The following is a 25559-nucleotide window of genomic DNA, read 5'->3' on the forward strand; positions in this document are numbered from 1 at the left end:
AAGAGCAACTTGCCTTTGTCCAGCTAATGTCCCCGTAGAGCTTGACAGCAATGAGCAGCATGACATCTTCCTGCGCTGTCCAGCGACCATGTTGCATGCTGGGATGCAGAACCGGTTGTAGCGGTTCATCACCTGCTTCTTAGACCGGCTGCCCATAAAGTGCGAAACCTGCAAGAATAAGTGTGCGGAAATGATCGAGGCTTGCCCAATACAGAAGAGCAGCTGAGACCGAGACCACTGACAAAGATGGAGTTAAGAGCGGTCGAACATCGCCAGACATGGCAGACACGGCAGTGGAACTGCCATTTGGCCCTTTGGCGCAGACCTCAGAGCGGGGAAGAACAGTAGATTCGGCACACTTCAAAAGCACGTTTGGAGCTGTGTCAAACGTACACATGTGCACTGTGTGGTCTCAATTAGCCTGAAGACAAGCTCAGCTTGTGAACAGTACTCTACCGTTTCTTGCCCTAAGCGATGGGATAAATACACGTGCATCAAACGCCACAACCACATGGCCCATTTACCTTGCTGTCAGAATCAATTTCGGCATGGCACGCGCAAAATATTTCAGCACGACGAAATTGCTGGGTGAGCTGCCTCTTTCTTGGCGTTTCGCCATGCTCCATTTTTCCACCGTGCCAATTATGAATTCCATTTACTAAATAAAATTTGTAGGCTTGTGCGAATAGTAAATTTTAGGTTCGAAGCGAATTCAAGGCGAATGGCGATTTGGTCGAATAATTTGGAATCGAATCTGAATAGTATATATCACGTATTGTAAAGAAGAATGAGCATGTTTCTCATGACCCAACTAACCTGCACAATATTTTTTGAAAATTGAGACAAGGTACGTGCAAATGCCATTGTTTTTGGTTCAAAGGTAAGTGGAACCAACTTTGAATAGTAGCAGGATTCGACTTTCAGTAGAATGCAAGCAATAACCTGTAAAATATGTTACGTTTTAAAATTTACTATACTTAGAGCATAAAAGCCAGTGTAACAAACTTTTAAACTTAAAAAAAAAATTAAAGCAGCTTCGCGCTAGTGGTGCCAAGCCTGAAGGAAGTGCGGAGCTGGGCAGCCTTCTTTGTTTCTCTTCGCTTTCCTCTTTTTTTTCCTCCTTTCTTTCTTGTTCTCTTTTCCAGTTTTTTCTGTCTTTTTTTTCTCTCCTTATTTCTATTTTTCTTCCTATTTTTTCCCTTTCTCTCTCTTTTTATTTCTCCCCTGCTTCCTCTTTTTTCTTCTATTTTTATACGCGGTTTTGCGTGCGTTACGCCAAGCGAGGAAAGCATACGACAGCATACGACAGCCCGGGTCCCTAAAGTGCTCCACACTTGAGGCCATCATCAAAGCGCTCAAATCAAGAGGAATAGGACATCTACGTGGCGTGAGCGCATGCTCAATAAGCTACAGATGGCTATGCCATACATGGTTTTGCCAGTGTTACGCCAAGCTACATGAGACAACGACAGCATACGAAAGTCCGGGCCCCTATAGTGCTCTGCACTTAAAAACGATGAATCGATGTGAGGGTCACACCATGTTCATTTAACCTTGAAGTGGGGCTTCGCAGCAGTGCAGATTTTGCCCTGGAAAGGTGTATCCACAACATGGCACCCTTCCACTGCAGTGAAACCACCTTTACAAGGGGGTTTACATGCGGACCTATATATACACCTATTTGTTCGTTTCAAATACTTCAAAATTTCCAAAAATTTAAATTCAAATCGAAGCGAATTCGAATACTGTAACATTCGTTCTAATATTTGAAGTGCTCGAATGTTCACGAAAGCCTGAACATTTGCAAAGGGGTTTGAAGGAGTCCTTGAAGGCTCTTTTGAGCCACAATGTCTACGCAACCAAGAAATTAGGAGGCTGCGGAACGTCAGAAAGCAGCCTTACGAGGCTGCTTGCATTCCGCGAGACCCACCTGCGCCCAGGAAATGTCGTCGCCCTCGGTACAGACGGAGATGAGCTGCTGCAGTCGGTGATTCTCCTCCTCCGTAAACGTGCCCATGTTGTGGCGCGTCACGAGATGGCTCGCGTAGTGTTGTGCACACTGGAACGCGCTGCGTCCGCTTTTCATCTCCTGGGCAATCTGTACATGCAGAACAAAAGATTGACCTTGTTGGGTCTGACACCCTGGCTAACAGCTCACCAAGTGCGGCCACGGCATTTTGCTGCTGCGCGACGAATGTGAGGAAGATGAAAGCGACAAGGCTATGATGTAGGTAAGTGTCTAGAAAACCAATTTTCCTGCCAAGTGGGGCAATCGAAAGTGTAATTAATAGTAATTGTTGGTGTTTTACGGTTCGAAACCAGGATACCATTATGAGGGATGCCGTAGCAGAGGGCTCCGGAAATTTCAATGACCTGGGTTTTTTTTAACGTGCACCGAAATCTATGCACACGGACTCTAGTATTTCACCTCCATCGAAATGTGGCTGCCGCTGCCGGGATTCGATCCCGCGACCTTTGGGTCACAATTGAAAGTGTGCTGAATCACTTTTAAGTGACCGAAAATGCACTTAGTGATTCAGCTATTGAAAGTGTACTGCATAACTAAGTGCATTTTTGGTGAATGCTGAAACTTATTAGGATAAAAGATTTCATGAAGTGCTTGGGCTTTACAGTCAACGTCTGATGTTTCGGACTCCCTAGGGACCGCGAAATCGTCCGAAAAATCGGGCAGTCCGAAAAAACAAATTTATGCTTCTCTATTCTGCTCAAGCGGTCAAATCGCCACAGCCATGTCCGAAACAGCTTTAATGCCTCCCAGTACAATTATCAGGCATTCGCCCAGGCTCTCGCAAATACATTCAGCACCTGCCACGAACTCCGCTTATATACGTACGTGCCAACCGCCACTTTTGCATCTCGTGATGAGCGCCGCTGATAACAGCAAAGCGCGGAATAGATTACGACCATCTCGCATGAAGCGTTTGTAAACGATGACGCGGAACACAAAGACTGTGGCGGAAGAGCGGAGGACTCGTCCGGCTTTCCCCGATGCATGTGCGTATGTAAACGATGCGCACACACATCGCCGAATCGCCGCCGATATGCAGCATTTGCTGCCGTGTCAAGCCAATAGTTTCTAGTTGTGTGCAGCATATCGCCAACTAAGCTGGCGCCGTCACTGTACTGTTGCTGTATCGTACGCACGCATTTATCATGAAAGGGTTCGCGATGCGCACTTAGTTCCTGACCGCACACGGGCGTGGCAATGGCAAGATGGTTTCATCCGTGAAGGCAACGCGTCTATGCGGCGCACAAAGAGGCAGCAGGAATGACGGCACAGATTATTTGGGTTCTCGCCTATTAAATGCGTGCAGTACGCATGCAACTGCGCTAGTCCACGTGCACTACCGAGCGGTTAACTGAAGATGCTTATCGTAAGGGTTGTCAGCGATTAAGCCGTACTGGCGCGTTTGCCAGCTGCCGCCATCACGCCTCCGTGCATTTCCACTGCTTATGCGCAACATCGCCGCACGGCACCGCGAGAGTGGCCCCTTCGAATTTCTGGTCTGCTTCACCCCATAACGCTTTGGCATTGCGGCAAAGCTGACTTTCGAACTCTGCTACTGTCAAACAGATCGACTCGCGAAAGCACTGGTTCGAACCTACGAGATGATAGATGCGGCAGAGGTGGGGGCTTCAAATAATGCCTTTCGGACCTGCAATTTGGGCAGAAAGTCTGAAAAATCGGACGCGGAATAGCTTCAGCGTCCGAAATTTGGGATGTTCTAATACACTGACGTCTACGGGGCTGGTGACGATGCCGCGAAAGCGTCAGAATTTTCGAGCATGTCCAGAAAATCGGGCGTCCGAAAAATCAGCAATTGACTGTATATGCCAAAACGATGGTATGATCACGAGGCATGCGGCAGCAAGGAAGTCCAGATGATTAATTTTGACCACCTAAGGTGCCTTAATGTGCACCTCAATCTAAGTACACGGGCCTTCCTGCTTTTTGCACCCATTAAAATTGCCATGGCCTACGAATGGCGCGTGCACATATCTGGTTATCAAGGCCAGGCTGCAAACCATTGTGTGCAATGTCACATAAGGTAATTTATGTTTCTAATGTGCCATCGGTAAGGGTGCGTGAATACAGTAAAAGCTCGTTAATTCGACTCTCGTTAATTCGGAAAATCGGTTAATTCGGACACGTCATCTGGTCCCTGTAAATATATGCATCACTCTATGAGACTGGGCGCTCGTTATTTCGGACATATTTGACCGCAAATCGGATAATTCGGCGACTTTCGGGCCACTGGCGAGGCTCGAAAACGAAAAAAGAACCATTCGGAACAAAAGTGAAGCTAAAACACAGCATCGCCATGGACATCAATTATCGGCTTGGCTTGACTTGAGACTGGTTGAACGCCTTTTCTTCGCGCGTGATAGCGTGTGTGTAAGTGTGTGTGTGCTCGGCGCGGTGTCATTTTTGTTGCTTTGTTGCCGGTGGTGTGCTGCATCGTTGAACGCCATTTTATCGAGGAACAATTCAGTATGGCTCCTTTAGCTTGATCGTTGCTGGTGCTTTTGTGCTGACTTCTCGTGTGAACGCACTCTCCGCCGATGGCAACGCCGGCGAAGCGGCCCAAGTACGAGGCCAAGGACTTCACCACCAAAGTAAAATTTTGCGTGCCCTGAAAAATGGGCTCTCCCGGCAAAAAGTATCTCCTGTGCCACGACGTCGGCAAACAATACGACGTGCGTCTCCGGAGCGCAGTTAGCATTCTTCGCGTATGTGTGGCAGAGCACGCCTGCGCACGCCATTGCCAACTGTTTCAGGCACAGTGGCTTTGTTGTACCCCACTCCAGCGATGCCGCAGTGGCCGAAGTGTCGCCGAACGACGGTGCCGATGACGGGCAGGATTTCGGAAGTGTTATGCCTGATGCAGTGACACTCGACGATTATATCGGCATTGATGGCGTTGCCACTGCCGGCTCTCTGACTGATGAGCAAATCGTCAAGGAAGTGATGCATGGCGACGAATCTGAGAACGAAGAGCCTGAAGAGGAGCAGCCACACAGGCCCCCTCGAACTGTGAAGGAAGCCGCGGAGGCCCTCGTCGTCCTTAAAGAATTTTGTTTTGGCACTGCAGACAGCATGCGAGCTGCTGAGCACCTTGAAGGGCTCAGAAAAATTGTGTCCGCGCGAATTTCTGCTCGAAAACAGAGACGCATCCGCGATTACCTTCTAAAGTAAAGGTATGTTGAAAAAACTCTTGCATTTATTGTGTTTATTTCGACTATTCGATAATTCGGACATTCGGTTAATTCGGACATTTTTTCTGGTCCCTAGAAATCCGAATTAACGAGCTTTTACTGTAATTGAAATTTCACATTCGGATTGACTTTTCTTTAGTCAAAGCCCATTCAATTAGAAAAATGCACATTAAGACGTCTCCAAATATTTGATAAAAGCAGTGAGTGTTTCAGTTGCAGAAGTGTCACCTTCCTCACCCAAAAATATGTTTTGCGGTAAAGCGTGGCATCATTCACATTCATGGGTGGTGCATTAAGAACCTGTAGCCATACGACTCGCCGGGGAGGCTTAAACGGTCAGCGAATACATTTTTGCAGCCACTATCCCGGGCAGCAATGCTTCTAAAGTACATACTCCAACGAGCCCAGTGTCGAGATAGCTCTTGCTGCTTGTCACACCGACCCACAATGCATTGAGCGGAGAAGTGGCTATGAAGAAAAAAGGCACCCATACCGCTTTGCCACAGTTTTGCAGATGGTCGCAAAGTGGTGCGCGGGTCGGAAATCGTTCTGGGGCATGCTCCAAAAAAAGCAGCCAGCAGTGCAGGTATTGACCTATAGTAGAATCTCGGTGATACGAGCCGGGCCGATACAAATCCGTAACATTCCCCGGCCGAATTCCATTGCGGATGTTCTGAACACTTCTCCACGTCGCAACGGGCGACATGAACTTTGGTAATGAAACCGTCGAGCGATGACCAAGAGCAGTGTGCTCCGGAAGCTTTGGAAATATGCGTGTGGCCAGCGCACACAGTCAGAACTGTAGTCATCGTTTGCCACAATCGCTGTGTATGAAAGTGTGGCAACCACGGTCGCTATCGACGCAACCATGTATGGCGAAAATGACTTGGAAAATACATGCGCATCCATAGCTTACAGAGTCAAAGCAGTGCTGCTTCCTGCAAGGTCCGCTGCGGATGAAACCACAGCAGACTCGATCATAGATAGAAACAAAGTAGTCCTGAAGGCATGTGCGTGGCCAGTGCACACGGATTGGAAAACACAACTGCCGTTTGCCGTAACCGCTGAACACGAAACCGCGGTCGCTATCGACGCAATCATCGATAGCAACTACACAGATCCCAAGGTATGCGGCTAATGCAACGATAGATGAGAGGCAATAAAGTTGTAAAAAGACATGAAGCATTTCGGCGTTCCTGTCGTTTCCTTATGGTGGAGCGCTTGGTTTTCAGTTAGACCCAAGCGAAGCTCAGACGCACATTCGTGGCAGCCAGCTGCGCTGTCCCTTAATGGTCCGTTCAAATGTGTTCCAGTAAGACATACACGAGTTCTTTTCATGAAAATATCATGTTTTGTGCGTATATTGTGGTTTGAAAACGGATTTCAATAGTTTTTTGGTGATATAAAATTTTGGGTGATATGGATATTTTCACTCCCCCTTGAGATTCGTATCACTGAGATTCGAGAGTATTTCAGTGGCCGCCACGAAGAGCAACTGACGCTCACCCGCAGTCTTGTCCAACCATAAACGCACCCTTAAAAATGTGACAGTCTTCATCTAATCTCAATCCACTGACTAGTCGTCTGATAAATTTCTTATCTAGAAATTTTTCGAGAAATTGCAGGAACACCCTTCCAAGTGACAACAAAACGAGGCACACTCATTGCCTCAGTGGTTGACGCAGCGCTTTTATAGAAATGTGTCGGTTGACTCACCTGGTCCCAGTTGCGCTCGTTCCATTTAGCGGCCAAGGATTTCAAGCGTTCATCCTCTGCGGGTGTCCAGGGGCTCTGGTTCAGGCGCACGTCCAGCAGGTGGCGCCACCTCATCTCGCAGTCAAATGCCGTCCGGTGTGATCGCATGTCCGCAGCCGCAATGCGCAGCCAGTCGATGGGGCGCGTGGATTGTTCAAGCAGCTCTTCCAGGCCCAGGTCACGTGTCTTGGCCACCTGCAGTCAGATTAGGAATTCATGCACACGGCATGTTACTGGAGCCGACGTTTCGACAAGCGGACCAGTCTCCTTCAAGGCTGCAACTGCTTTCCTTAGTGCACGTGTGTATATGCTTCCTACCCACTCTTCTAACCCAAAGAAAAGACAAAGCCAGCTGCGAAAATGGGGTTGTAGGGGAGAGGGGGGAGGAGAAATGAGGGGCCGACATGCCGGCCCTCCTTTCTTCATTGCGTAAAATGGCCGCCCGCAGTTTCGAGGAGCTGGCGGGTGGTGTATATCATTGCTTGCGACGAAACACATTGCTGATTGTTTGCTTGCGCATGTCCGCTAGCACGATGTTCATGACTGCAAAGCTCAAGGTTCGTCTCGCACGCCGGCTCCGTGAGCGGAGTTAGGCCTAGCCACAACTCTGAGGCCGCAGTGCAAAAGATTTCAAAGTACAGCAGACTTTTGATAGTTCAAACTATCCGGTTAATTTAAACAAGTCTTGAATTTTCGGTTGGCCAACTATGCTTTCAATTTATTTTAAAGCCGCCTAATCGAACAGCCCCACTGCACAAATTCGTTTAATTCTATCTTTTTGCTTGTCCGTGCCTGGAAATATCTGCTGCCTTTGTTGCTTCTAGCTGAACATCCATGCTTTTATGTCTTAACAGTTGCAAAGAAAGCCAAATGTCTGTCTAAAAAGAATGGCCAAGCTAGCCAAACCGAGCGCACCAACAATTGCAAGCTGACTGAGGAAGAAAAAAACAAAACCGAGACGGACTGGCCTTAATACTAGTATATCGTGGACCAAACGCATCTTAAAGTCATTTTCGCCACAGTACATTAGTGTCATGCGGGAAAGCGTCCTAAAAATGGAAAGGGCCTACCAGCTGTCACAGGGCACAGCACATCTTTTGTCCCATAATTACACACGTGTGCACGTGTTGTATAATGATGAGTACCAGTATGATTGCCGACGTCTAAAAACTTTACTGGCAGTCACACAGAGCTGTCTATGATGTTGCTGCGGCACTGGGAAACGATGAAACGTCACAACACCAGTTGGTATGTTGCCCTGAGTCACATTTATGAGAACTTCGGATAATTCAAACAAAATGCTGAGGTCCCCTTAAGTTTGAATTATTGATAGTCTACCGTACATTACACTTGGTCACAAGTACGAAGAGGCACACCTCTGTGCTCTCCCCGCTTTCTTCTGTTCACCAGCCACCCCCAAGGAAAGTTCAAGAGAGCGCGAGCTTGGGTATGCAAACCGAATGCTCGCAAACCGTCCGGAAGCCCCGGCACTTGAGCTATTAACAGCAGGGCTGTTTAAGCCCAGTCAGTCGGGAACAAAAATTATCATCATCATAAACCGGCATGTGCTCTCTTCGTCCTCCTCTTCACCTCCTGCTTTGCTCCCAGAACACGTGTGCCGATTTGTCCGGCGTGGGATGCAATAACTCTGATGGGTGAGAGAACGAGTACGAAGAGAGAGAGAAAGAAAGAAAGAGAGACATAGAGAGAAAGAAAGAGAAGAAAGAATTCAAAGAGAGAAAGAAGTAGATACAGTAAAGAGATAGAAAAAACAGAGAGCAAGACAGAAAGAGAAAGAATCAAACAGAGAGAGAAAGAAATAGAGAGAGAGAGGAAGATACAAAGAAATAGAAAGAAATAGCTAAAGAAGGAATCAGAAATTGACAGAGAGAAAAAAGAGAAAAACCTGAGAGAAAGAGAAAAATATATACACTAAAACCTCATTATAACAAAGTTGCATCTGCTAAGAAAATAACTTCGTTATATCCGAAAATTCGTTATAAACGTTTATTTGTAACACTGTAGCTATGGCAAGACTGTTCTTCATTTACTTCGTTATAACCGATAATTCGTTATATCCGTGTTCGTTATAACGAGGTTTGAGTGTAAAACAAACAAGGAAGGCCACCAAGCTCCACGCTTCCTTCAGGCTTGGCACCACTGGTGCGAAGATGCCTCAGTTTTTTTCCTATGTTCAATGTCTATCGACCTAACACAATCAATTGTTCCCGCGATGGTTCTCGCAACAAACCGTGCGTAGTCTTACCTGCTCGTCCAGCTGCTCCATGCGAGCAGTGATGCTGGCAATCTGGTCGGCGTCCTCCGTCTCCAGGATCTTCTGGGCCAGGGCCTCCTTGCGGTCCATCAGAGACTCGAGACTCTGCTGAAGCAGGTTGCTCTTCACTGCATTCACCTGGGGAAGGAAGGAAATTATTCCTCGTTCAAACAAGTGCTGCAGCACAGATTAGCATTATTGCGGGGGTCCATAGAGCAAAGAACAGAGAACATCTTCAAAGGTGCGCTTAGTTAACAGACACAGTACAGAACGTATAAAATACGGGACACACACGATGTAGCGCGTCCCGTATTTTATTCGCTCTGCTACTGGGTCTGTAAGTGCACCTTTGAAGATGAATGAACACCAACTAGCCCACCTCATAGCTCTCCTCAGCAGAGAACAAGTCAGCAGAACTTCGTTTCACAACTTCTGCCGGCAACAAATTGCACTCAGATGTGGTCCTAGGAATGAAAAGAAAACGCAATAGGAACTGTTCTTGGGGGACGTCAACGGTGAATGTCTGTTCGATTGGCTTGATGTTTGAAGCGAATAGTACTAATTTGGTTGAATAATTTCGAAATGAATAGTTCAGATAGTTTGTACCACATATTATAATGAAAAATGACATTCTTGTCATGACCCAATTGACTTGCACAATATTTTTAAGAATCAGAACTAGGCATGTGTGAATGTTACTTTTTTTTTTGGTTCGAAGTAAAGTGGAAGCAACTTTGAATAGCATAAAGATTTGAATAGCAGTAGGGCACAAGTTATAAGCGGTTAAATAGATTGTTTTAAAATTTACTATAATTAGCGCACATAAGGCAGCATAACAACCATTTAAACTTAATAAATGATAAATCGATGTGAGGGCAATATGTTCATTTAACCTTGAAATGGGACTTAGAGGCAGTGCGAATTTTGCCTGGAAAGGTGTATTTACGGTACAGCACCCCTTCCCTGCAGTGAAACCACCTTTACAGGGGATTTACATGCGGACAAGTATACACTTATTTGTTCATTTCGAATACTTCGAATTTCTGAATAATCTACATTCATGTTGAAGCGAATTCAAATACTGTGATATTCATTCGAATATTTGAAACGCTCAAATATTCACCCATGCCTAAACAAGGGGCTGTTTGGCGCCAGTTGGCACAGGAGCTTACTCAATGGCCATGGTAGGGCCAAAGATCCTCCTCGCTTGTACGGCAATTAAATGGAGAGCTCTGGTGCAGCGCCGCTACCTCTCGTTCATAGAGGCATGCTTGGTCTGGCTGGAGTTACCACAGTTGCATCAATCATCAACACCTTTGAGGTTTTTGCCTAGGGTGCTCCTATGGCTTGAGCTAGAGTCGGGCCTCAAGAAAGCGCAACTGGCACGAAATCTCCGCGGTAGCACTAATCATTGCCACCCAGTACGAGTGGAATGACCGAAGTTGAGGCATATTGTCACATTGTGGTGACGGTGGCAATCACGCTGGTAGAGATGAAACTCTATAGTGGGCGAACCTGTGCCCAGAAAACTAAGTATCTCAAAGTACAAGCAACGCACTCTGTACAGTAATAGCGGTGATCACAGTCGTCAGCTGTCAGTAATCTGATCATCGGTGGAATGCGTCATCTTTCTTACATTAGTGATTGAACCTTCCAGTGTTATCGGTGGCTGCTCACTTGACTATTCACGTCCTGCACATAATCTCAACAGAACAATCTCAATAATAATACAATAATAATTTGCGGGCTTTTATCGCTCAAAACCACGATATGATTATGACAGATGCTGTAGTGGAGGGCTCCAGAAATTTCGACAACTTGGGACTCTTTAACAAGCGCCTAAATCTAAGCATACGGGCCTCTAGCTTTGGAGCTCCAAATGAAATGTGGCCGTGGCAGCTGGGATTTCATCCCGTGACCTTCGGGTCAGCAGTCGAGCGCCATAATAACTAGATCACCGCAGCAGGTACTCAACCAACCTCGAAGCTTCCCAAACATTTTGGCACAGCCTGCGCCATGCAGTGGCTAAGGTTTCTGTGGCTGAAACCTGAAGACATCACAATAGAGAAATTAAGGCACGTGGCAATATCGTCCCCTTGACTACATACAGCACGCAGGTGAGCACCTACCAGCATGCGGTTTTCCTCGCTGGTCCAATGCATAGATGGTGTCAGGTACGGGTCCATCTCCTTGTTGGCTCGCTTGGCCTTTTCATCTTCGTTCATGGGTGCCCGCATGCCGTTGATGTCTCTGAAGTACGGGTGGTGGAACACCAGCGAGTGGTACCAGTTCTTGCGCACCCGCGGCTTTGGGGGTCGTAGGGAACGCTCGGAGAGCTGTGCCGGAAGTTCCTTCTGCAGCTGCCTAGATTTCGCACACCAGTGAGAGCCTCAATGCAAATGACAAAACTCGACTGCTTAACACCAGCCTATGCACGAGCACTCTTAAAAGATCATTATAACACGTTTTCAAGCAAAATAAAGAAACTTGCTTAAACATTGCTGTTATCAGGAACACGTCTGCGAAAGTGCTCGCTGCTTACTACATACCTATAGTAGGATACAACTTAAGAAGTCCGCGGCATTTCCTCCTCGAAGGCGGATGCACAGAAGCCTGCGCCAATGGGCGCGCCCTGCAGATTGACGTTACGAGCCGGACGGCCGGTGACTCCGCCTTCAGTGAACAATTGCTGAGTGTATGAGCGGGACTATTTCTTAAGCCGCAGAGGAGACCGGCTGCCACGCTTCGGTTGTCTGGACAGCGCGCCTCCAGACTTCTTAATTTGCATCCCCCCTATAGTGCTAGTCCCTGATACTACAACAACTACAGTGGAATCTCATTGATACGTTTTTCACGGGACCTGGGAAATAACACGTATTATGCAAAAATCCTATTAACCAAAGAGGTTAAGACAGGAGGAAGATATGCATGCTCCGTCAGCAACTCGCTATTATAGAGCAATATTGAAGTAGCTTGTCAATTTGCACTGCACTTTCTTCTTTTTCAACGTCTGGGAGTAAAGTCTTCTGAAAAGTGAAAAAAGAAGCGGCAATTTGCTCACTCAGCCCTGTATTCGCGATGAAGCTACAAAGTGCGTCCAAGTGTTCAAGTGCACCGCTTGCTGTTGGCAGCGACCTTTTCGCCACAAGACCGACGCTGCTGTGACTTAGCGGCTCTGCAACATGCAGATCGCGGCTTATTGGAAAGTGGTTTGCCCTGGCATACCGAAGAATGTAATATTTCTAGATATATCGGTCAAGATCCCCTTTGGCAGTTGTGTTATCCAATTCTGGGCAAAAACGTGATTGTATTAAAACGCATGAAGATACATTATTTCTAAGGGACATTGGCCAAGAATAAAAAAAAACGTACTAGGCCGAAAAACATATTATGCAGAATCGTATCAACGAGATTCCACTGTACTACTTTGACGACAACTACTACTACAACTACTATCTCCTCCTACTCCTTGTCAACCACTGCTGGATTTACAGCAACATCAGCTATGTCAGCTACAATGCATTAGCTTTCTACTTTCTTCCAACTCCTCTCCCCACCCAAGCTAGTTTCCAAATCGTACCTGTTCTCTTCTAGCCTTTCTGCCAACTCGCCGATGGCGCTCTCCAGCAATGCTCGGTAGGCACGATTGAGGGCCAAGCAGTTTTCCAGGTCAGTTGGCATCTCAGCAAGGCTCGACCCTAGGAAGACCAGAAGGTTATGCCACCGATGAGCATGACACAAGAATACCTGGCCCAAAAGCATCGTCACTCGAAGTTACTATAGTCGGGTACAGCTTTAGAAAGCATCGACATTTCCCCCTCAATGGCTGAATTCCAATTCTGGACTGCACTGTAGTCAGTCTAAGTGGTCAGCTCACAAGACAGCATCGAGCCAGAGTCGCCCGAGGAATGGAACGCTTCTGCGTGACATTCGCACGATATGATGCCCCCCTCGAATCGACGTGAGAAAGCTAAGAATATCCAATGAAATTGCTGTGCTATTAACTTCTTTTGTGTTCAAACAAGTAAACACTTCAACGTAGCTCAAATTAAGCCTGTAACAAACACTGGTGATGTCTTCCTTTGAGCTGGTGACCTACTCGGAGAGCTTCTGGCCTTCTGTTCGACCGCCATCTTGTTTGGACAGCAAAGTAGCCTGCATCGTATTTGTCTCCGATGCTGTATTCACCAAGTCGTCTCTTTTGCCAGCTACACGAGAATTGCACTGGGCACTTTGCTGTCTATTTAGCCGTCCACGATGAGTATTGGAACACATCCACTGATGGATGAATGCAAGCCTGCACCAATGGGCGCGCACTCTAGACTGACATCACGAGTGGGAAGGCCGGTGGCTCGACCGCTGGAGATGATGGCAGAGAACATGAAAGGGACTAGTTCTGTTGTCATGGAGGCAATGAGCCGTCATGCTTCAGTCATCTGAGCGGGGCCTCTCCAGCCTTCGTCGTACCCAACTATAGTGTTACCCGAGAAGACAGCCTGTCTCGGATGCCAATCACACTGGCTCTTTATGCACTCAGGCGTCCATGACTGTGTCTGAACCTGAAGAGCAATTAAACTGCAATTAATATAGAAACGCTCACATGGTATGCTGACGAGCGTTTATCTTTCTAGAGGCTGTCGTGACCTATAGTCTGATGAGGGGCAATGCAAGAAACGCTTGTGTCCAGCGACTTGAGCCCTAGCGGTTTGTACTGTCTAGCAATGCGTTTTACTGTAATGGTGATTATACCGATACACATGTTCTTCGGGTACGTTCATGTCGCAGATGGCAGCGCTCTTGTAGGGCTGTCTATAACATTGGCACGTGCACAGACCGGTTGTGGATCTTAAGGAAGCCTACAGATTTACCCGGTGCATCTCTTTTCAAAAGTTACCCAGCCAAGTGGACGCACAATCAGCATTTCAGCTTCTACTATTGGCATCCGCTCTTAGTTTTCCAATGGCATCTTCGACAAATCTCACCAGTGCGCACAGGCGCTACAATGATCAGACGAAATGGCACAACAGGGCACCCCAGTCCACACCGGTATGATTTGTGGAAGATGCCACTAGTTGTCAATGGCATCTTCCAAGTTTTTGAGCAGGCCGAAAGGTATGACGCTAATGCGGTGCAGATATCCACTAAAAAATAGGAACAGTGGTCAAGTAGTGGGGGTAAAGTTGTGTTCACTAGTGGACATACAAACATGTTAGAAGGAACGCAAACTGCATGTTCCTCTAGATTACACTGTACATCTGAAAACATCCTCGAAGGTGTTTAGCGCGTTTACTTCTCACAATAGACACAAACCAAAAAATACTGAAAACCGAGACTGCGCGCTGCTTGCCGTTTCGGTGGTTTCGGTGGTAGAGTCCGGCTTACGCAGAAAACGCGCGTTCAGCGTTCGAGCATTTGTGCCCGCTGCGTACGCGGAAATTCCATATAAAGCGTTCCTGACGTGGATATGCGTACACACTAGACCCTGATCAACGCTTGAAGAGCGCTGGCCTAAAATACGGTATATATAGTCATTTTTTTAATGCGTTCGTTTAGCGCTGAGCGACGCCGGCTCCTGATCAACGCCGATGAAGGTCCGACGCCGCTCCCTGCATTTTTTTCATCGTGCCAGCGTTCTGTTTCTCAGCAGCGTACTTTTTCGAAGTAGAAGTTGAAAGATTGGGCGAGTTCCTACGACGTCCTTTAGTATCAAAACAGCGCAAACGACCGCACACGAGACGCAGAATGACGCCGCGCACCCGATGACAGCGTCCAGGCAAATGTTTCTTTCCAAGCCGGCGAGACAATGTGGACAAACTGGATATTAAGAAAAGTACGCCAAAGTTTAACGGCTCTTACGTACCAATGAGCGACTCCTCTTCGGCATTGCCCGAAGGGCGGCCTGGCGAAGCGGCGCCTTCTTCTTCCAAGTAGTCGTTTTGATCCTCGTCAGAGTCGTCATCGTCAGACGCGAAGTCCTCGGCTGTGGCAAGAGGACGTAACTCGTCCGGCAGATTATTCGTGACCGTCCACGCACTACCGCTTTCCATGGCGCTTTTGCGTACAATTTACGTTCCGGCACAACTTGCCGACCAAGCACCGCGCCAATCCTCACGAACGATTCATGAACGCAACCTGCGCTACGCAAGCACGCAAATGATCTGGCTCATCCTCTTGAATGGGAGATGTGCGCACATAGTGTGGCAACCGTTTCCGACGGCCGTTTCTCAGCGCCGCGAGGGAGCGCTCGTCAACGGAGGTGTGTGACAGTGGTTCAACATAAGACAGAGGGCATAGAGTTTCATACATAGTCACGAACTCTATGATAGAGGGGCTTTAGGGTTTTAGCGGTTTTAGTTCAACTACACTCTAGTTCAACAACGCTTGCGGCGTTTCATATGTCGATGCTCCTAAGCTGCAATGGTGCGTTGCTTGCAGCGTTGCAGCCGCATGCGCACGCACGCCATGCGCACGCCCGCGCGCCCGCGCTGCAACTTTTGGGTCATTCGGGGGCGCTTGTCTTCAGAAGTGTGTGATAGTGGTTCAACCTGGTTCAAGGAGGCATTGCTTGGTTCAACGCTTGCAGCGTTCCGAGCCGCGTTCGCAGCGTCCGCGCTGCAACTGTTACGTGCGTAGCACTTTAGGGGCCCGGCTTATCGTCCGTAGATCTCATGTAGTGTGATCACGCTCACAATAAAGTGCCTAAAACAAGGCAAGCAATGCTCAAAACCGGGTTAAAATAAGCGAACAAGGTCTAAAATAGTATAATTAACAGAGATAATCAGAACTAATATCGCAATAATTTACTTAAAATTGCTAAAAACGCTCCGGAAACACGCGGCTGATACCCGTGCCGTGCAAGAGAGGGCGCCACCACCTCGCCAAGCGCGCGATTGCTCCTCCCACCGGCGCTTCATCTGAAAGGGGAAGGTAACCTGACGGAACTCGCTGCAGATGATACGTATCTCAACTGCCGCCGTAACAAGCAGCAAGTCGATAAAGAGCAGCAAAAACTAGCACGCATGTCAAACACCGAGTTTGTGAATCTCCCTAACAAGATTCTACTCGTGCTGGGAAACTGTACATGCTTACCTCAAACATTGACGTCATCAGCGGTTTGGTAAATGGAATAGAAACTCTATACGAATGGGAATCGCTGGATGCCCGTGCTAAGCACTTCCTCAGGTTTCACAGTAGTGCAGCCTGCATTTAGCGCAGGATTTAGAACTATATTAACCCTTCTTTTTTGGGGGGTGCGCTTTCTTGGCCGTCAGCCTGCCTTCCAGTTCGTGTCCGTACTTTATTTCTGTTACTTCGTCCTCTTGAGCAGCTTAGTCAAGGCGAAAGCGTTAAGTGTCTCATTGTGCAGTGACCTTGAATTGGGCGAAACACGGCAGGCAAGAAAAGTGACACATAAACCCAAGTGACCTCCTCCGAGCAAGCGGTATGTGGAGTGGGAACGGTTGGTTGTGACCTCGTCATGATGTCACAGATCACCGAAATCTGTGACACCATCACATATGGCGTCAAGCAATGATGTCCTTGCATGACATCATCGAGGGACAGTGCAATTGACTGAGAAAACCAAGGCAAACAAATGCACGTCTCTGACACTGCAGCTAGTCGTGTCTTGCAAGAAGTCTGGTCCCCGATTGGATAACTTAATGCATTAACAAGTCTTTCACCTTAGAGTATTACACAATGTGCATGCTGCTGAACTGTTGAATCTAGCTGCCGTGTTTTTAACTATATTTTATGAAGCCATACAGCCTACTTTTTTTTTTGCGGTAGAAGCTCTGTGAAGCGCTTCACTTCGAGCTTGACAGTTCTTTCCGAGTCTCCCAGTATGGTATGGTGAACTATATTCAGGTCCTGAAGATCAACCCTTAGGTTGATGCAGGCGGCTCCCAGGTCGGGACAGTAAGGTTTAACCTTACTGCCATATCGTGGGCCTTCTGGACGGCCTGTACTTGATCTGAAAGAGCTCCACTGTGAAGGACTCTTTGCCACCAGTCTCTCCCCTTGTTGCAGTCTGTGAAAGCCACAGGACACTGCCAAAGCATATGGTCCACGTAATGATGTCATTGCACTTATTGCAATTGATTTGTACCTCTCTTTCTGGATATATCTTCCTAATAAAGTTGGGATTTGGGTAAGTTCTTTTCTGTAACAATGTCAGAGTCACCGCTTGAGCTCTATTGAGCTTAGCGTGTGGCACTGGGAATTCCCTTCTATTCATATAATAATGTTTTGTGATTTCATTATGTGTAAGTAATCAGTCCCTGTTCTCCTCCTGCATATTATTGGAATCCTGGTTGCGTAGTGAACGGATAGTAAGTCCTCGTGCAGCTGCGTTAGCCTGCTCATTCAAATTCTTCCGAGATGGATCAACAGACCCCACGTGTCCAGAAAACCAGTGGATTTCGATCGAACCAGTGGATTTCGGCTGTCCATCTCACCAATCAGCTGGGCAGCCGTTTTGGTTACAAAGCCTTTGGTAAAGTGTCTAATAGCCATCTTAGCAGTCACTGCAAATTCGCGTCCACTTATTATTTCATAAAGCCAATGCTATTGCCACTTGTTCAGCGACTGTCGCATCTTTAGTCATGATTGTAATAGCATCCCAAGTGGGTCCATCTGCATCTACTACTACTGCCGTAAAGGCTTTCTTTTCTTTGACCCATGCAGCATCTACAAAAGCCGAATTTTCTCTGTCCTGTTCTATCTGTGATCTTAGAACTTAATATAACGTTCACATGGAAGAAGAAAGAAAGCTCCAAGAGAATTTATTACTGCTATCTGACAAGAATTAAAAATCCAACTCTCTGCACCGTGCCCTAACTGCCCAATTTTTTTCTACAAGACCACAGAGAGAGTGAGAGTGAGCTTAAACCTATATTGCATGTATAGCCCAGTATCCTCGGTATTCAGGAGTAAAATTTGCATTTGGCTTTTACAGACTGGAAAATTTTATTACAGCTTGAATTGGCTACGCAAAAAGAAGTCTAAATGGCAGCGAATGAACGATATCGCAATATTATGCGACAAAATTAACACTATCCTTGTGCCTTTGTCAGTGCCATCCTCTGTTAGATGTTTGCAATGGTGATGACTAGACTTGTAGAGTGGGTGGTCCTTTCTGGTAACAGGCACACCCTTCTGGACAGTCGGCAGCGTTTTCTTGCTCTTGCCATCCATTGAAGGCCTCTAAAGATGCTTCAGCTCTTTGTCTCAGCTTCTTAGCTGGTTTTATGCTGCACCATTTGGGATCACTTCTTCTCCAACTAATAGATCAATTTTTAATATCTTCATTACTGTTGTCTTCCATTTCAAGTATACTGTTTTGAAGCGAAAGAACAACATGATACTGTAGCACAAAACTTGAAAAGAAACACTAAAAAAGCAAAAAGGAGTAGGAAAATCTGCTTCTTAGCCTTTCTATTTGAGGTCTGCACTACGACATCAAGTCCTTCAGTAAGTGCCAACTCGCTCAAAAAAAAGTAATTGTGGAGCAAAAATACAATAGCAAAGCAACTAGGTCACAGATGAAACAGATTGAATGCCGCCATGTTGGTTGATTTGGCTAGGAGGTGCTGATGCAGCATTGGTTTAATGGATCTGGCTCAGTTTGATTCAAACAGCAGGAGGACTTCACTCATTTTTTATTAACTGCTTTTTTGAGTCCACGTTACAATGAGGAATTGCCACATTCTGATTATAAATGTCTTTAAAGTGAAAAGCACTTTGGCGTGCTTTACGTTCCTGTGAAGTTTAGCCCAGTTTTGGTCTCTGGATCTGGCTCCTTTAGAAAAAAAAAATCCTCGCATGTTCTTTGATATCATTTCTAAAATGTGTAGCGGTAATTAGTTCACCAATAATCTACATCAATTCTGAGAGTCTCAATTACCTCAACCCAACCTTGAGTGGCCAACTACTTTAAGGCATTTGAGTTCTCAAATCAACAGCCAATCTCAGAAATGTTCGCTATTTTTCTGCCACTCATTGCTGTAGTGTAACATGGGAGAAAGAGATAGCCTACACCAGTATTTAACTCATGCTGAAGCAGAATCACGAGTTGGGCTAGTTGGTAGATGTTCATCGTAACTATAATTGACAGCGCAATGGGTTAAACACGGACAGAAAGAAGGACGCAGCGCTGTGTCCTTTTCTTCTTTCTGTCCGTGTTTAACCCGTTGCGCTGTCAATTATGTTACGATCAGTATTTAATTTATTCATAACATCAATAACATCATCACTTGCTAATAATATCATTGGTTACTCAGACATTCAATCAGTTTGATCCTAGACAAGGTACTAGCAACTTCAATAGGTACCACAATGTTTGCTGTTGCGAATCTTCTGGGGCAAGTTCTGGGGCAAGTTCTGGGGCTCCTAAATAAGTTCGACAAATGGTGTGCTCGACACAAAACCCAAACATAGTTTACATCTTGTGCATGTGCAACGGCTTCAACACTATTCCTCTAGGTTCTTTTAAAGCGCTCTATTAAATTTCGCAAACCGGTTTTGTGGAAGCCCACAAGGTGGACAAAGATTCGTGAAAAAGTTGCAGCAGTGGAAGAAGTAGCGTCCTCAAATAAACCACAATGTCTTATAATAAACCTTCCTCGGCCTAGCATGTCCTGATGATTTGATTTGCCTAGGGAGCACCATTTATCACTTTCCAGCTATTTCTGCGGTCTGTGCGGAGTCGCCACTTCATTTCAGTCATACCAACATGTCTTGACACTCACCGCTTTCGCTAGCAGAAAAAATTTATTCAGGAATCTATGTGGTAAGAGGCATCTTGGCAACACTGCGTGGTGACCGAGGACAGTTCTTGAAACAGCTAATTTTATATCACGAAATGTGAACAATGCCTTGTTCAAGCAGTGCAGGCACAGATACACAGTCAAATTTTGCTGATGAGCTAAAACGTGCCACAGGTCTAAGCACAGGCAGCGTGCTCTAGACCGACGAAACTAAGTGTCCGACTAGACTACCACTACGTTCGAGACGTTCCACAGTCGCGCCGGTGTTGGAAGGTGGGACGGCTAGTTCGGCACCAAAAAGAAGGAAGAGAAGAAGGGCTCGACGCGATCCTCGCTTCGCTGTCCTTAAGGCAATCAGTCCCTCCAGGCTGGCGGGACCCACTCTTTAGACAGCGGTGGCGGTGTCCCGAACCTCTTGAGGTCCGGCACGGTGTCCGTGATGGGACGAACCAGTTGTTGATCCAAGTCATTCTCCTCACGCAGGACGCAGAAGTAGATGAGAAACGCCGCAATGCTCGCCAACACGGACCAGCGCTGAGCAGGGGGCGCATCGATTTCTCTGCGCACAGATGGAAGGAGACATACAGAGTGTTTCAGCTAAGAAGCACCAAGTATTAAAAAATTAAATATAGGTGCTACGCATCTCCAATTAGCGCAGTACTTGTTCCGAGTCATATAGAGCACGTCAGAATATTTCTCCATGCCACCAAGCTTGGCTAATTAACAAATATTGCTTAATAAACTTTTTAATATTAACTCTAGAGAAAAATCGTCAATACAAAAGTTGTAGCGCTCGTCCAGAAACATCGAATTTTTTAATCTATGCTAAGGTAACTCCCCCTGCTTAATTTTTTTTTCCAGCCTGTCTTTATTGCGCGCATTTTAAGAAATACCATGTGACTGCCGCCAAACGCGTGGCGCTGTTAGTGCCCTCAAATTTAAGTTGAACGAATTATCAAAGGCTGCTCCGCGCACGAAGGCCGATTGAGCAGGCTACCGGTGACTGCGATGGATGCTAAATGATGATAGGGACATACCGCCTAAAGAAAAAAAAAATGTACAAAAGAGCGGCCACCACATGTGAGTGAATCTTTTATCTCGGTCTTTCATCACACTGTCACCCATGCCCCTTCCAATGTGTTTCCTCATTGGTGAAAAAAGAAAAGAAAAAAATGCCTACGCTGCATCAAATGCTGCCTACGTTGTCATGTAGTATTTGCTCCGTACGTGGCTGCCACTTTTTCGTAGAAGAATTTTTGTTGTTGTTGAAACGGTATGCTCATTTTGTCGCTTAATGTCCATCGCAGTCACCGATAACCTGTTCCATCGATCTGCGTGCGTGAAGCAGCCATTGATAATTCGTTCAACTTACATTTGAGGGCACTAAAAGTGCCACGCGTTTGCCGGCAGTCACGTCGTATTTTTAAAAATTCGCGCACTTTAAAGAAAGGCCGAAAAAAAAATTAAGCAGGGGAGTTAACTTAACATAGTCTGAAAAATTCAATGTTTCTGAGCAAGCACTACAACTTTTGTATTGAAAACTTTTCTCCACAGTTACTTTTTAAAAAGTTCATCAAGCAATCTTTGTTAATTGCTGAGCTTGGCGGGCTGGAAAAAATATTCTGACGTGCTCTATATGGCTCAGAACAATACTGTGCTAATTGGAGACGCGTAGCGCCTATGCTTAATTTTTTAATACTTGGTGCTTTTTAGCTGAAACAGCCTGTATGCTGGCTCAAGAAAGAAAATTCATTAAGCTGCATTATTAAATCAAATTTTACTGCGCTGCTTGGTTTGATAAGCTAGAAAAATGTGGATGGCTATGTCGCCTGAGGCCTGATTAACACAACTGTCATGTGCACCTCATACCGTCACCGGCGCCTGTCAGAAGAAAGTGTTTCTTCACCAGGTAGTTTATAAAACATGCTGGTGACATAAAGTGCCTTGTTCAGCTTCCCTGGAGTCTGGTTTTTAAAGAGGAACAGTAGAGCAAACGCTTGCTCCTGGCAGATGCTGGTGCCGTGATGTGCAGGTGACAGCTATGTGAATCAAGCCTTAGAGCCAGCCGGCTTGGGTCATATTTGTCTGTACATTCATGGCTGCATTAAAGAGATTAAGAGAAGAGAGGTGACAGACATGGCACTTTTACATACTTATGATGACTACGCTGTACTCTAACGAAGCAAGTGACTTAATTCAAAAGTTTCTAGAACAATTATTGCACCACAATGGCCAAAGCAAGAGAAGCACTGAAATCTGCTACATAATGCTAATGTACTTGTGTATAAACTTATGCAAACGGTACAGGATTACAAAATGATTTAAAGGTGAACATATGATAGAATTCTACCTGGTTGGGAAGGAACTTAACGTTCAAACAGAGGCACACCAACCAAACTACTGATTAAAAGTAAAAACTTCTTACTTTGCAAAAACAAAAAGACCCGATATTTTGGGTGCCACTCCATTGAAGTACACTGAAGTCCAATGGTCTTCGGCACACCATTGAGAACGGGCGTGACTGAAAAGGCTATATAAACACTGCTTTCTAGTGCTCCCCAGTCACCCCCAAAGAAGGGTCTAAGTGGGACCTGAAACGTTGCGTCTTTTAATTTTTGTAAAGTAAAGAAGTTTCTGCCTTTAATCAGTACCTTGGTTGGTGTCACTCCGTTTCAACCATGGGTTTACAAATGCTGGGCAAAATCTCAAAGCGTGCACGTCTGAAATTGCAGTGCAGAGTCATAACAGAAATTGCACTCAGAAAGCAAACGAAAGAAAAAAAAAAACGCAGCCAACGCTTCCTGCCCAACCACTTACGGCGTGCGGAAGCTCTGCGCAGCTTTCCACTTGGCTGCGTTGCTTGTGCTGTACGTGTACGGCTTGTCGTCCTCATCAGCGTCCTTCGAATCAGCTTTCCCACCGGCAGCACGTCTGCACAAAAGAGTGACACACGTGCAACCAGAACAGAAATCGGGGCGAGTTTGTAAGAATTGATCGTAGAGCATGTAGCGCGAAAATTACGGGGGACACAAGAGAGCAACATAAACACGAGACGAGCGCTAAATTTTTTTTTTCTTCTTTTTTTTTTTTTTTTTCGAGAGAGAAGTAAGTGAGCAACCACATCAACTAAACTCCCAACCAATGTGCGAGAGTGAAGCAAGGCAAGGCAGAGAGGGTCACTAAAAAATGCCGAAAAGATCCAATGTTCCCCGCTGAAACCTACATACAGCAGAGCTTCATTCCACAGCATAACAAAGTCATTCTTTCTTGGTGTTACATTACTTTACTCTTTCTGTTGCTTTGTCAGGTGCTCTGTCAGGTAGAAGTCCAAAGATGCAAGCTAGCTATCAGCACTATTTGTTTTGGGCACCTGATTTGCTGTGGTCACACGACAGACCCAATCGCGATTCAGCCTACAGATTGTGTGACCCACAGCACCTCTTCAGTCTGCGCAAGCAATTCGCGAAACGATGGAGGCCCAAATCACAGGTGGTATCTTCAGAGAGAAATACCGAAATTCTCCCCTGTCGCAAAAATGCTGCCTGCAAAGTGATCCGAGTCGCGTCACAAGTCACGCGACCGATTCGTCCGTGATCATGTCCATTGTTTGAATACACAGAAGCGCACATGGGAGCAGCAGAATGCGTGAGCAATGTCAGGCCACCTTTCCTCGGTGCACTCTCTCCCACCATCACCCCAGAGGCCAACGTCCTGCCTGCCCCTACTCGCTTACTCCTTTATCTTTCCCGGCTGTGGGTGATGCCTGTCTGATCCCTCAACTAGACTGAGATCGGTCAGGGATTTATTTGGCAAGGGAGCTGCAGCAATAGGCACGCTCGGCAAAATATAGGCGAGGTTCACAAAGAGGGCTTGGCTTTGAAAGTTAAGCAGAACCTATGACATTCTGAGTGTTTAGCACAACTCAAGCATCCAGAACGTCGCGGGATACCAACTTGCCCAAACTGCAACTCTTGTGAAGCAGAACCTCCCTGATTGAGAACGGTCCCCGATATACGCTCTCCTGATGTTTGCGTTGTTTGGGGTGTGACTGAAAATAGTGTACACATGAATGTTGTCTTTTTAACATTCCCTGCATGAAGCTTCTCTCTTGTTCTGGCATGTACGTCACATTGTGTTACGTCTTGGATGCGTTTCCTCTCGCGTTTGCTGGGTGTAAGGTGTTTTCTGGCTTCACATGAGGTTTTTGAACTGCCACAATGAAATAAGATCATATTCTGGGTTTGAGTACACATACCACAATATAGTTAGTATGAGCCACACCACAATGGAGGATTCCAGAGTAACTTTGACCACCTCAGGTTCCTTAATGTGAGTCTAAGTTTTCACATTTTTTTTCTCACCAAAATATGGCCACCACGGGCAGGATCTGACCCCGTGAATTCATGCTTCGCACCACAGCTGCTAAGTCACCGTGGCGGGTAAAGAGAGCATAGCTATATAGATGCACATACGGATTAATGCACATACCTATAAACTGCATGGAGGCATATGTAATAGGATTGTAATCTAAAGGTGAATTTTAAGGTACGGATATGTTTCGGGCGAAATTGTTTCGCTGTACAGATCATTACATATAAGGTCCTTGAAAACGAAGTCTGAGCAATAGTGCACAAAAAGTAGACTTCGAATCATGCTACACTGGCGGGCAAAAAATCATGCTACATTGGCAGGCGAAAAAAAAAAATAAAGGGTTGAGGGATATGAAAGTGTCTTTGAAGGGGAAGAAAATATGGTGACGAGCTTCTATATTAGCCGCTTGACCAATAATGTCCATACGAGTGTTTCGATGCTTAGTGCCCTTGACTGTAATTAACCTAAACGAAACCTTCACGGTACGTGCGAGGTCGCGTTGGCACGTTTTCTTTCCGCTGTTGAAACTATTTTCATCGGTGTACGAATTCACGAACACGCTAGGGCTTATGTCTGTCCCCTACTCTCATTCCGTCGGTGTTTCGTCAAATTGCGCCGCAACTTGTAATTCATTCCGGTTGATATCCGAGGCAAAACAAGGTAAACAGGCGCATCAAATGACTTCGCGCTGTGGAGTTTAGCTAGGCTGCGTGGAATGCTCCGCTGCTCGTGAACTTCGCGTAGCAAGCTAAAGATTTCACGAGTGTTACCATTCAGAATGATTTAATCGCTCGCGAAAGTGAAACTAGCCGACTACAGGTGATCATGCGAGTCAAGCGGGAAGAACAGCTCGATACCTTTGGAGAGCGGGCAGGCAAGGCACTGTGGCGCTCCTGGTAACGCCTTCTAAGAAATAAAGCTTGGACAGTAGACTTCTAGAAGCAATGTAAGCCATCGTGAAGCCGCCGATTTCACACCACACAGCAGGGCTCTGACTTTAGAAACGCAGGCGATTAGTCGGCTGCTGCGACGCACTCCGCGCACGTGTTCACGTGTAGACATGTATGGTCACGTGACAGGTTAAAGAGCCGTGGATTGACTTGACTTCAAAATGCTAATTTTTCTGTTTATACAAGTTTATAGCCTCTGAGATT

At 46.3% G+C, this 25559-nt stretch overlaps 2 protein-coding genes across 2 annotated transcripts in view; both read right to left on the reverse strand.

Moving 5' to 3' along the window:
• LOC119399602 (snRNA-activating protein complex subunit 4) overlaps nucleotides 1-15448 on the reverse strand; it is a 155158-nt gene extending 139710 nt beyond the window's left edge. The window contains exons 1-6 of the mRNA XM_049417782.1: nucleotides 15129-15448; nucleotides 12849-12966; nucleotides 11398-11632; nucleotides 9260-9406; nucleotides 6955-7188; nucleotides 1931-2098 (exon numbers count right to left, since the gene is read on the reverse strand). Coding sequence (XP_049273739.1) covers nucleotides 1931-2098; nucleotides 6955-7188; nucleotides 9260-9406; nucleotides 11398-11632; nucleotides 12849-12966; nucleotides 15129-15315 — 1089 coding nt within the window. The 5' untranslated portion in view covers nucleotides 15316-15448. The remainder of the gene's footprint in view (nucleotides 1-1930; nucleotides 2099-6954; nucleotides 7189-9259; nucleotides 9407-11397; nucleotides 11633-12848; nucleotides 12967-15128) is intronic.
• A 3464-nt stretch (nucleotides 15449-18912) lies between these two features.
• On the reverse strand, nucleotides 18913-25492 carry LOC119399604 (uncharacterized). The gene is made up of 3 exons (XM_037666410.1): nucleotides 25263-25492; nucleotides 22852-22965; nucleotides 18913-20593 (listed from the first exon to the last, which is right to left on the reverse strand). Exons 1-3 carry the CDS (start codon nucleotides 25358-25360, stop codon nucleotides 20389-20391), a joined length of 417 nt encoding a protein of 138 aa, XP_037522338.1. The 5' UTR covers nucleotides 25361-25492; the 3' UTR covers nucleotides 18913-20388.
• Between the last annotated feature and the right edge of the window lie 67 nt (nucleotides 25493-25559).

The sequence above is a fragment of the Rhipicephalus sanguineus genome, chromosome 7 (genome assembly GCF_013339695.2).
Source record: "Rhipicephalus sanguineus isolate Rsan-2018 chromosome 7, BIME_Rsan_1.4, whole genome shotgun sequence".
Taxonomy (NCBI): Eukaryota; Metazoa; Arthropoda; class Arachnida; order Ixodida; family Ixodidae; genus Rhipicephalus; species Rhipicephalus sanguineus.